At 40.0% G+C, this 13,128-nt stretch overlaps 1 protein-coding gene across 3 annotated transcripts in view; it reads left to right on the top strand.

Moving 5' to 3' along the window:
* MFSD14B (major facilitator superfamily domain containing 14B) overlaps positions 1-13,128 on the top strand; it is a 123,343-nt gene that overhangs the window by 90,629 nt on the left and 19,586 nt on the right. For 2 of the 3 annotated variants that reach the window (XM_023540233.2, XM_064291081.1), the window contains exons 6-11: positions 311-529; positions 2,172-2,285; positions 8,060-8,131; positions 9,486-9,598; positions 11,096-11,211; positions 12,908-13,050. In XM_023540233.2, coding sequence (XP_023396001.1) covers positions 311-529; positions 2,172-2,285; positions 8,060-8,131; positions 9,486-9,598; positions 11,096-11,211; positions 12,908-13,050 — 777 coding nt within the window. The remainder of the gene's footprint in view (positions 1-310; positions 530-2,171; positions 2,286-8,059; positions 8,132-9,485; positions 9,599-11,095; positions 11,212-12,907; positions 13,051-13,128) is intronic. The other variant, XM_010600655.3, reaches the window with a different exon arrangement.

The following is a 13,128-nucleotide window of genomic DNA, read 5'->3' as shown; positions in this document are numbered from 1 at the left end:
TATGTCCCTTCTCCCCATGTCCCCCTTCCCCACTTCGCCATCTTAAGAAGACCAAAGATTGTATGCTATATTTATGGGAAAGGGTTTCACATTTTTTATTTCTGATAAGATCATTAGTTTTTACTCTTATAGCTCTCTAGGCTTTCTCCAGTTAGCTAATAGCTTTGTCAACAAAGCCTTAAAACAAAATTACTTTGTCATTTTTAAAATTTGCGTGTAACAGATTGCTTTTGTCTTGCTTAAAACCTGGGATGGAAATCCACAGGTGTGCACCTGTGGGACCCTGGGTGAGAGTACGCTTTCCCTGCAGGTCTCAGCCACCTTTGCAGCCAGTCTGGTCAGCAGCCCAGCTATTGGAGCATACCTGTCTGCCAGTTATGGAGACAGCCTTGTGGTGCTGGTGGCCACAGTCGTGGCTCTTTTGGACATCGGCTTCATCTTATTGGCTGTTCCAGAATCTCTGTCAGAGAAAATGAGACCTGTTGCCTGGGGAACTCAGATTTCATGGAAACAAGCAGACCCTTTTGCGGTAAATAAAAACATGCTTCCTTTCCTAAATATTTTTTCAAGTCATGCAAATAAAAGAACATTTCTGCATCCTGAAGGATCCATTTCTTTTTACAGTAGAAATAGAAAATGTTTAGTTGCAGGTAAAGGATTAAGGGAGTCTGAGCACCAAGAAATTATGTAGAATTAGCACTTCTTAATCAAGCATGTCACTTAAGGGAGAAAAAATGTCCAGCTGTTTCTTGGGAAAGAATTTTTTTTTCTTTCGCATGGTTGTTTTCATCCTTTGTTTACTAAATAAATGAAGGTATTTGAAGTGGTCGTTTTCATTTCCTTTAATTCAAAAAGGACAAATGCATTTGGTCAGACCAGAGTAGTTACAACTGAATTGTTGGTTGACAATCCACTTTGTCCAGAGGCTTTGAACTTGCATTTTGCAGATTAAATAGATTCTTTGTTTTCTATAATCATTTTTGTTGGGGGCGAGGGGAGATGTCACACTTAACACCTAGAAAAAGTACTGAGAAAAGTACTGAGTGTTACCGCCCAGCCCCCAACCTTACCTGGTTTGAAATTGTTCTTGAATATGTGTAGAAAAAAACCTAGAGATTTGATTTTTGCTTTTTATTCCCCAGGTTCACCTTTTAGGGAAAATACATGTAATAAGGAAACTAACTTGTATCATCATAAGTTCTTTTCTAAAAAGGACTGTCAGGGCACGTCTGAGGGCCCCTGCCTGCTGTCTGGGTGCCATCTTGTCAGACAGTGAGAAGATGTATTTGCAGGGGGAAGCCAGGAGTGCCCTGGGAACAGGCAGGCACTCCCCCTTTCTGGTCATGTAGTGATCAAGTTACACATAGGAGCTCCTCTGTAAAACGGAAACATTTGTGGCTTACTTTTCAGGGCTGTTGTGAGGATTTAGCTAACATGTGTAAAGTTACCTAGTCTAGGATCCAGTGTGTAGTGGAGTCTCAGTAGATATTAGCTACTTTAGCAAGTAATAATATAAAGATACAGTTATGATGACCTAAAACACACTGCAGCACTCTCAAGTACTCAGATATTCAACAGTTGTGTGTGGAAAAGAGTATGAGGATTTTTTGACAAAGTTGTAACATTCAGAAGTTTTTACTGATCAAAGAGTCACCCTCATTATCATTGACCCCACATCTAGAGCGTACTTATTGTCTACTAGTTTTACAGGCAAATAATTGAATATTAATATTTTAAAGAATAAAGTGAAAATTTTTGTCCAATAAAAACTCTGTACTGATTATGGCTATAAAGAAGTTATATTAGGAATGAGAGGGTAAAGTGATTTTTCTTAAAAGGCTCCAAGTGAGTGTATATTTTTCCCAGATCTGTTCATAGTCTTCAGAATGTGAATCAGTATTAACAAAAATTAGCAAGTTTTTTTTTTTTTTTTTAAAAAGGCTGCGAGTTGAACCTGTCATGTTTGAAACATAGACCTCTGAAATCAGGATGTGTGACTTCCATAGAGATAGATGGTGAGGGGTTAAAAGTTAAAGTTCAGTTCCTTTTATATTTTAGACAACTTTGTTATCTGCCTTTTTAGATCAAAACGATGAATCCAGTGCCCCAGAACGTCAGTGACATTAGTATCTATTTGCTTTTTTATGTGTTTTCTTTCTCCTTATTGCCAGTCATTGAAGAAAGTTGGAAAAGATTCTACCGTTTTACTAATCTGCATCACCGTGTTTCTTTCATACCTTCCTGAAGCTGGACAGTATTCAAGTTTTTTTCTCTATCTCAGGCAGGTAGGTAGCAGTTGCCTGGTAGCCTTTGAACCTGAGGAATATCAAAGATTGGACTCTGTCTGCAGGTATTTTGGGAAAAACAATGTAGATAAAAATATATGTGAACTTGAGACTATGTGGGTGCTCCTGTCTGGAGGCAAGATGAGAAAGCAGAGGGAGACAGGAGTGGTTGAATGGACATGGGGAATACAGGGTGGAGAGGAGGAGTGTGCTGTCTCATTAGGGAGAGAGTAGCTAGGAGTACATAGCAAGGTGTGTATAAGTTTTTGTATGAGAGACTGACTTGATTTGTAAACTTTCACTTAAAGCAAAATAAATAAAAACATGCCAAAGAGGTTGCAGGGAGATTGGTACTCTTGTGCACTGCTAATGGGAATGTAAAATGGTATAACCACTATGGAAAACGATATAGCACCTCCTTAAGAACTAGAAATAGAAATACCATACAATCCAGCAGTCCCACTCCTAGGAATATATCCTAGAGAAATAAGAACTGTCACACAAATAGACATATGCACACCCATGTTCATTGCAGCGTTATTCACAATAGCAAAAAGATGGAAAGACTGTGGCCCCTGGACACCTGGCTAAATTCAGAACTGAAGCCACTCTCAGAGTTCACCTTCCAGCCAAAGAGTAGACAGGCTATAAAACAAACAATAACACAGGTGAGGAACATGCTTCTTAGTTCAATCAAGTATACAAGGCCAAATGGGCAACACCTGCTCAGAAGCAAAGACAAGAAGGCAGGGACTGGAAACAACCTAGGTGCCCATCAACAGATGAATGGATAAACAAACTATGGTACGTACACAGAATGGAATACTACTGAACGATAAAGAACAATGATGAATCCGCAAAACAGCTCACAACATGGATGAATCTGGAGGACATTATGCTAAGTAAGTCAGTCACAAAAGGACAAATACTCTATGAGACCACTGTTACAAAAACCCAGGAAAAGGTTTACACGCAGAAAAAGTCAATCTTTAATCTTTGATGGTTATAAGGAAGGGAGGGGTAATAGCTAACTAGATAGTAGACAAGTATTAACTTTGGTGAAGGGAAAGACAACACACAATATAGGGGAAGACACAACTTGACCAAGGCAAAGTCATAGGAACTTCCTAGACACATCCAAATACCTTGAGGGACCGATTTACTGGGACTGAGAGCTGGGGACCATGGTCTCGGGACATTTAGGTCATCTGGCACAACATAGTTCATAAAAACAATGTTTTATATCCTACTGTGGTGAGTATACAGTCTGGGGTCTTAAAAGCTTGTGAGCAGCCATTTAGATACATTTCTTCCGACTCGACGGCAGTGGGTTTGGTTTTTTTTGGTTTATTGGTCCCATCCCGTCTGGAGCAAAGGAGAGTGAAGAAAACCAAAGACACAAAGAAAATACTAGGCCAAAGGACTAATGGGCCACATGAGCCACAGCCTTCACCAGCCTGAGCCCAGAACAACTAGATGGTACCTGGCTACCGCCACCAATAGTTCAGACAAGGATCACAATAAAGGATCCCAGACAGAGCAGGAGAAAAATATACAAAATTCAAATTCACAAAAAAGACCAGACTTACTAGTCTGACAGACTAGAGGAACCCCCAAGACTATGGCCCCCAAACACACTGTCAACTCAGAACTGAAACCACTTCCAAGGTCCCCCTTTCAGCCAAAGATTAGACAGGCCTATAAAACAAACAACACACATGAGGAACGTGCTCCTCTTTAGTTCATTTAAGCATACGAGACCAAACGGGCAACACCTGCCCAAAACGAAAGACGGGGAGGCAAGAAGGGAGAATTGGACGAATGGACACAGAGTATCCAGGGTGGAAAGGGAAAGTGGGAGAAGGCTGACACATTGCGGGGCTTGCAATCAATGTCACAAAACAATTTTATGTGTAAATTTTTTAATGAAAAACTAATTTGTGCTATAAACTTTCACCTAAAACACAATAACATTAAAAAAAAAAAAGTAAATTAAAAAATATGTATATGTGAACTTATAGTTATAAATGTACCTGCTGACATACATATATATATGGGAACTTGCTTCTATTTATAAATGCATCTGCTGACATACAATCAGTAAACCAGTTACTAGTTGCTCTCAAGTCAGTTCCAACTCATGGTGACCCTGTATGTTTCAGAGTAGAACTGTGCTCCATAGCAGAGGACCTTTCATACAATGATGTTTTAAAATACAGTAAAATGTTTACTGTGGAAAAAAACTCTATGGGAATTATACAGAGAGAAAGAATTTGCAGAAAACAAAATTAATCATAATGTTTTAATTTTTTAATATTACCCATTAAATTTCATAGAGACCTAAGGTTTGTTTCAGGAATACCCCTGATCTGGGTCTGATTGCAGCTAGTTTTCTGAGCTGAAAGAAATGTCTTAAGCAGGCAGCAATATTCCACTGTGTAGCTCAGTTGCTGTTGTAGACTTCGAGGTAGCTAACAATAATCAAAATAATTTTTTCTCTCCTCTTTTTTTTTCCCTCTCTAAAAAACGATAACCCTGTTTTGTTCCCCAAAAGAGGCAATAGACTTAAGGCAGTTAAAAGGAAAAAAAAAAAGTTCCCTTTTCCAACTGTTCTTTCAGGCCTCTGTAACTGCTCAGACCTGAGTTTCCTTTACAGCACTGCCATGGCCTTGTACTAATCAGTAGTCACACTGGAAGGAAAACCTCCTGGTAATGGTTTACTCCACTGTGGCAGATCAGGTCTCCTCCTAAGATAAACTTCTCTGTTTTTTAAGATATTTAAAAATGAAACTTCCTAAATTCTTATTTTGATACCTTTACAAAGAGTATGAGCCTATGATATATAGTGGCATTTAAGTAAAACTTTTTTTCAAGCAGTTCTGTTTTGCTCACTTTTGGAGAATGGATGGTGGAGACTTAAGAGGAAGGAGAGAGAGATACTACGCATTTAAAGTAGAAAATTAAGGAGGGGAAAAGCCCAAGGAAGACAGTAAAAAATCGTATCTCATCCGTTCACACACATAAAAAACCTGTTGCCGTTCAGTCGATTCCGACTCATAGCAACCGGAAAGGACAGAATAGAACTACCTCATAGGGTTTCCAAGGAGCAGCTTTTGGTTAGCAGCTGAACTCTTAACCACTGTGCTACCAGGGCTCCTCACATAAAACAACTGTACATATTTTATTCTTTTAGCCTTTTTTTCTCCGTATATATGCTTATAAGCACTACTGACAATTTCAACAAATCAGAATTATTCTGTTATTTTGTAATTATGCTTGTTTTTAAGAGAAGTTCACACACACTTTTTTTAGTTAAAATTGCACTTGATATTTGTAAATCATATGTCTGATAAAGGATATATAAAGAATATCTAAAGAACTCTTAAAACTTAATAAAAAGACAACCCAATGGAAATATCGGACAAAGGATTTCTTTAAGGAAGTCTCATGGATTGAATTATGTTGCCCCACAAAATGTGCGTATCAACTTGGTAAGCCCCTGATTCCCCCGTGTTGTGTGGTTGTCCTCCATTTTGTGATTGTAATTTTATGTTAAGAGGATTAGGGTGGAATTGTAACACTACCCTTACTCAGGTCACCTCCCTGATCCAATATAAAAGGAGTTTCCCTGGGGTGTGACCTGCACCACCTTGTATCTCAAAAGATAAAAGGAAAGGGAAGTAAGCAGAGAGTTGAGAACCTCATACCACCAAGAAAGCAGCACCTGGACCAGAGCGTGTCCTTTGACCTGAGGTTCTGCACTGAGATGCTCCCAGACAAGGGAAGACTGAAGACAAGGACCTTCCTCCGGAGCTGGCAGAGAGAGAAAGCCTTCCTCTGGAGCTGGCACTTCCCTTCTCTTTGTTAAAGCCATGCACTTGTGGTATGTCTGTTACAGCAGCGCTAGCTGACCAAGACAGGAAAACATACAGATGATCAGTCAGCACGTAAGTTACCATATGGCCAGGCGGTTCCACTCCAAGATAAACCCAAGAGAAATGAAAACTCATGTCTGCACAGAAACTTGTACACAAACGTTCATAGCAACAGTATTCATCATAGCCCCCGAAGTGGAAGCAATCCACATATCCATCAGCTGGTGAATAGGTAAACAAATGAAGCATATCCATATAATGGATTTTTTTTAGCAATTAAAAAGAGTGAAGTACTGATACTTGCTAAAACATGGATGACCCTTGAAAACATGCTAAGTGAAAGAAACCAGTCACAAAGGACAGCATATTATTGATTCCATTTATATGAAATGCCCAGAATAGACAAATCTGTAGAGATAGAAAGCAGGTTAGTGGTTGCCAGGAGGTGGGAGAATGGGACTCCTAATGGGTGCTGTGTTTCTTTGTGGGTAATGAAAATATTCTAAAACTGATCGTGGTGATGGTTGCCTAACTGTGGATATACTAAAACCAGGGCTGTTGTGAGGATTTCAGTTAGCATGCGAAAGTCACCTAGTCTGGTGTCCAGTGTGTAGTAGGGTCTCAATATCTACTAGCTGTATTAGCTATTACAATGGATGATTTATGGTATTTAAATTGTATCTAAATAAAACTGTTTAATACATAACTATATTTACAAATAAGCCTGAGAAATAATCAAGTCTTGAATGAAAACCAAAAAAAACCTGTTGCCGTCAAGTTGATTCCAACTCATAGCAACTAGCAGAGAGAGTAGAACTGCCCCATAGGGTTGCCAAGGAGCAGCTGGTGGATTCCAACTGCCAGCTTTGGGTTAGCCACCATGTGTTAATCACTGTGTATAAGGCAGCCTACATTTTCAGGTTCTAAGTTTTTTTTAATTTGGTTAGAGGGTAATGGAACATTGTTAATGTCAGCAGCAGTGGATTGGAAGCCAGGGGCAGCCCTAGCTCTTTTAACTAGTTGTGTGACTTGAAGCAAGACACTTAACGAAACTTCAAAAGAAAACCTTTATTAAAAACTTAAAAGTTACGCATTTCGGAGCTGCTGTTAAGGCTGAGGCTTAGAAATCATTGCCAGCTGCTCATTAGAATTACCAAGAGAGGTTTTAAAAAACACACCCTTGCCTGGGCCATCCCCCCAGATACGCAGTGTGATTTAATTGGTCTCCAGCGGGCTCTAGCATCTCATTGCCCCTCCGCCCCGCCTGCCTTTTGTGTTCCGCACGTGATCTTAATAAGCAGCAGGAGTCAAGAGCCACTGGCTTCGCTACTGAGAGAATTCTGTACTGGCAGCATCAAAAGTCAAATCATTTTCTTTCATGTTCCCCCCAGTGCTCTATATCAGTTATATGTGTCTGTTGGGCTGGAGATGGAGAGAGACTATAAAACAATAGGTAGGCCTATAATAGAAATATTTTCTAAAAAATATTTCCTAGTTTGTATTGACTCATAGCAGTTTCTTATTCAGTGAAATCTGTGAGAGCTGGAACTCATCAGGACTGCCGTATTTTTCTGGGTTTCATAAGTTTCCCACCTTCAGCAGGGTGCAGTCTTAACACTTTTCTATCGCTCGCTTTAGTGGAAAATATTTGAGTTTTCCTTCTCTGACACATTTCCGCCTTACTCAGTTTCCAGCTTTCACAAGTTTTACTGTTTCAGATTTAGATACAAATTCCTGGTTAAATAGGCTCAACTTTCAGTCCTGCCATCATCTGCCACTGTCAAGGTTTTGTGAACTTTTCTCAAATGCTTTTCCTGGGGCTTTAGTAGAATATAACATTTCTTAGTAGCTGTTTTTATAATGTCTGTATTACTAAGATGTTTTCTTTTCATTCCACAGGTCATAGGCTTTGGGTCTGTTAAAATTGCAGCATTCATAGCTATGGTGGGAATTCTGTCTATTGTGGCTCAGGTGAGTATCATCTTAACCATACCACTTTTTTTTAAGCTTTTTATCCTGAAATAACCATAGATTCACAGGAAGCCGCAAAGAAATGTATAGGGAGATCCTGTGAACCCCCCCCACCCCCATGGTAATATCTTGCACAATTGTGGTAAAATATCACATTGATACAGTCCATAGAAGCACACTGTTGTCCACAGAAGCATACTGTTTTTAATATCATGTCTAGGTTATAATTTAGGAGGAATTTAATCCAATATTTTAGTACTTTTTAGAGTACTTACACCTTCTTTTGGGTTAATTCTTTTGTTGGCTTTTATACCAATCAAAATTATAAATAATTGCGGTCTAAATCTTGATATGGCAATATTAGCTTAACTAGGAGAATACTTCGACATCATTTTAATATTGAAAAGTAAGTAGAAATAAAAGCAATGAAAACCCATAACTCTTCCATCGCCTGCTGTCCCCAAGATCAGTGGATTAGAATTTACATAATGAGTAAAGAATAAATATTTCCCTGTGTGTTATTAAGCTAGGACTACAAAAGGGAGGGTATCCAGCCTTTAAATTAATTCACTGTAGTGCTTCAGGGGATCCGCTACCAGTGGGACAGTCACAAGCTGCTTTTCTGCAGCAGCCGCATAGTTGGCTGAGCAGAGCGCTCTGCTGCGAGAACTCTCCAAGAGGAGATAAGAAGGCCGGGAACCGGCTTCCCCCAAATGTTAAAATCGACAAGGCCAGGGGAAATGCATCAAGGCAAAGGCTTTTCTTACTTTAACCTTTTCAGGTTGTCAGGATTTTGGGTTATTTTCTGTATTAACTCTAGTCAGTCCATTAGCCTAGAGTCATCTTTTATTCAACTCTTTTTCAGTCTGTCTCAAACTAATTATTTTTAGCAGAGTATGTATTTGTTAAGGTCAGATCCCAACTTTGTGAAACTATTAACCTCCATCGAAATCCCACATGCTTTGTAAATGTTTAATTAGCAGGGGTTTTCTATTCACAGATGGTTGAATGATTGGCATTTCTCCAAAGAGACTGAGGTGTCGTCTCCTTCCCAGTCCTGATAACTGGTGAACGATAACTGGTGAACAGCTATTAGTAAGAGATAGAAGGATCCAGTGAGTTTTTGGGGAGCATTAGGTAAACGGGGGGAGACTGAAAGCCCCAGGTCCAGCTGAGAGCCCTAGAAGCTCCATCCCTGCAGAACTGAATCAGTACTGCCCAGTCTCCAAGATTCAGAACCACAAAATGGGCCTTTAGAGGTCCCAGTCATCAGTCAGTGGGTCTCACTCAGAGAGCTTGCATTCACATTCTGTGTTCACATGAATTCTCAAGATTTCTGTCTTTTACTTTGCAGACAGCCTTTCTCAGCATCTTGATGAGATCATTAGGGAATAAGAATACTGTCCTCCTTGGTTTGGGCTTCCAGATGCTCCAGTTGGCGTGGTATGGTTTTGGATCTCAGGCCTGGTAAGCCTCTTCCTTACGCTCTCATCAGCTAACAGACAAATGCACCCTCAAATGGAGTTTGACCTGAGTGCAGTGAGAATTTTGTTGCTGCATAATTTTCAGAATGTTATAGAACTTTACTGATTAGGTGTATTCAGCATTTCAAAAACCATTTAGACTTTAATTTGGGGAAAGGTAATTCAGGGTTATTTATAAAAATTGTTTTCACCTTAGTGGGCTGTCATTAAGTAGTTACTTAATTGAATGTGTGTCCACAGCCCTCACCCTCAGGGTCCCCAGTAATATTTTAACTCTCCTTTTTAAGTTCATTTGTCAATTCATAAAGACATTGCGTATAGTCAAAAGCATAATGAAAGACGAGGAGAAATGACCAATTGTGGCAGGCGGCACTGCCATAATCAGTGGGAACATAACCTGGGAACATAACCATTATAAAGTAAAACATTTAAGTTAAACCAACACTAAAATCTCCTCCAAAATCATGTGTGTCCAGAGACAGCTATTGCTGCTAGCCTATTAGATTCTCAGAAACAGGAAGGAAGGTCAAGATACGCCCTGTGGAAAAAAGAAGAAATAAAAAGAACCCAGAGTGCTCTTTTGTTATGTGGTAGCTTTCTCTGTGTTTCTCAATACCAAATACCAGATTGCATGTCTCCATTTTAAACATTAATTTTTTTTTTTTTACATATGTAAATGGATGACATAATCTAGAGAAGCTAGAAAAGCTTTAGTGGTCAGTGGTCAGTTTGGGGAGCAAATGCATGTGAGAAAAGAGTCTTTGTCTTTCTCTTTGTGACTTCTTATCAGCCCAACGTGGTTGATTGCTCTTGTTCTTTACAATTTTGGTCCTATGAACTTTGGTTTATTAGCTGATCCAGTCAAACCCATTCAGTGTTAAAAAGGCTTTGTGGGATAAAGTGTTTTTCTTTAACACCAAGGATGTGTGTTTCAGCCCGAGCCCCACTCAGGCCACAAGCCCATTCCTTCTCATATTCACACTTAGCACTTAAGCCCCCTTCTTTGAAAAAAGAACTTCAGGTCCCTGTCTTTTAGTTGGTGGCACTATATGCCTTGGCATAGAAAACAGAGCAGCTTCAAGGCCAACAGAAGATGAGCCTTTGAGAAGTACAAAGCAGAAAGTTGGAGATTAGTGGGGAAAATGCAGTGTTTACATAAGCAAAAGAAATGCCCGTATGAAATTCATGGAGTTTATATCTAAAGCTGGTAAATAGGGAAACCAGGGAGAAGAAGAGAATTTGAAAGAAGTAAAATTAAAAAGTGAAACTCTCGCAGCCCCTCTACCCCATCCCAGCCCATGAAGTGATCAGTATTAAAAGAGTGATATATAACCTTCCAAGTTAAAAAAGAAAAAAATCTACTTTTTAAGAGGAGAAATAAATAAAACTTAACATGAGGAAATAGAAAACATTTGTACATTTGCGACTGATTGTACTCTGAACACTGAGCTCCCTGGGCTGCCTGCCCACCTGACTGCAGGCTGTCCTGTCGTTGCAGGATGATGTGGGCAGCGGGGACCGTGGCCGCCATGTCCAGCATCACATTTCCAGCAGTCAGCGCCCTTGTCTCACGGAATGCAGAGTCCGACCGGCAAGGTGAGGCCGCTGTCACCCTCACTGTCCTCCCCCTTCAGCTGAGGCCGACTTGCCACGAGCATGAGAAGCTCTGGTACCTCTCCGCCAAGCCAGAAGTGGCAGCCATGTCTTGCCTTCTCAGTGATCATACCTGTCTTTCTTGCCAAATAGGAAAGTTCGAGGGAAACGATGGTCTTCTTAGGCTCTATATTCTGCTTTGATCTTATACTCATATTTTGAAAACCTCGATTCATCAGTTTAGAATACTAAGAACTCTCCATCTTCTGTTTTCACTTTTGTCCATTACCACCAGAATTAACTAGATTATACTCCCTTTTTAACATGTGTTTGTTAAATAATGACAGAGCAGCTAGTAATGAGTTGTATAAAAATGGAACACTCAAAGTTTGTTAGCTTGATTTAGGAAATGGTTCTCTCAGGGGAAAAAGAAGAAGTAAATCTGTGTGGTTGTTGATAATTGGATACAAAGTGAGAGACGAAATTAAAATGCGGAGTAGCATGCCACCTTCTAAACTCCTAACTCGTTCTTTCTTGTGCCTCCACTTCCCTACCTGGTAGTTCCTGCTGCAGGAATTAATCCTTTTCTTTCTGCATCTCTTTGTCGCTCACCTTAATTCAGAGAAAAGTTTTTGTTTTTTTAATTCTTGAGTCCTTTTAAAAGTTTCAATAAAAACCTAGATTGGAAAAGATAGTTTATTCACTGTACCTGTTTCTCCACATCAGAAATTAGCCATCTTATTCATACCCATTTTCAAATAGTGTCACTTGTAGACCACAGGTGACCACCTCTGGCTTTGAGAACTAAGCCTGGTGGTCCACGGTAGCCTCGTGTTTTGGGGGAGGTGTCAGGTCTGTAAATTGGGCACCGTCTCATGGGAGCTAGCGCTACCTTGGTGTCTGTCATACCCTGTCCGTGCCTCCTGTCACTCAGGGCACGAATTTCCTTTAGCTGTTTTTACAGACGTTTCCAAGTGTCAGCATTATTGGGCTATGTTATATTAGGTTGAATTATATCAAGTTGCCAATATTTGACTATTTTTGACTTACAAAAACATCTGTTTCATATGGTTCAAGCAGATTTTTTACCTTCCACTTTAGAAACCAGATCTATCTAGAAATCGACACTTGTGGAATTTTTCAGTACAGGTCGTCAGGAAGGCGCTGCCCAGAATGCAAAGAGCAGCTGTAAGGAATGGAGTCTGTGCCCAAGAAGCTTGTAGAGCAGCCAGGACGGCTGTGTGCTCCCATGTGGGCAGGATGTTATTGTCACAGCACCATTAAATGAACAGAGCGGGGACGTCTCAAGCAGCGCAAAAGTGGAAATTGCCCGTAATTAGGGAATATTAAAGTTTTGCTTTTTATCATTCCCCATTTATAGGCAGGTGTTTCTGTTCTAGAGGAATTCTGCCCCAAAGGGATTTCAGAAGCGTCACTATCATTTCATCTTGTGTTAGATCTTAGGTCAGAGAGTGAGGGCATTAAAAGGACACAGTAACAACCAAGAAAACATTTGTGGGATGAATGAAAATATGATGGCCTAAGTATTCATAGTCTACTTTTCTTAGCATGCTTTCTAGCCAGTTCAGCTCAGCTGAATGAGTATGTCATAGTTTGTGAGAAAGTACTGTTAAGCTGCAAATCTTGAGATGTTTTACTGAAAAGACTGGCTCCCTTACTTCTCTTTGTTCTAATTTAGGAGTTGCCCAGGGGATAATAACTGGAATAAGAGGACTCTGCAATGGTCTGGGACCTGCACTGTATGGCTTCATATTCTATATGTTCCACGTCGAACTGACTGAAATGGAGCCAGAACTGAATTCTGACAAAGCTGCCCTGCAGGTAAATTGGTAATAAGCCTAGTTTTATAACAACGTTAGTGTCAGATGATAGCAAAATCTTCTGACCTTAAATTTGGAG

Source organism: Loxodonta africana, chromosome 9 (genome assembly GCF_030014295.1).
Source record: "Loxodonta africana isolate mLoxAfr1 chromosome 9, mLoxAfr1.hap2, whole genome shotgun sequence".
Classification (NCBI taxonomy): Eukaryota; Metazoa; Chordata; class Mammalia; order Proboscidea; family Elephantidae; genus Loxodonta; species Loxodonta africana.
Note: the sequence above shows the minus strand (reverse complement) of the source record. Positions and strands in the feature narration are given on the sequence as shown.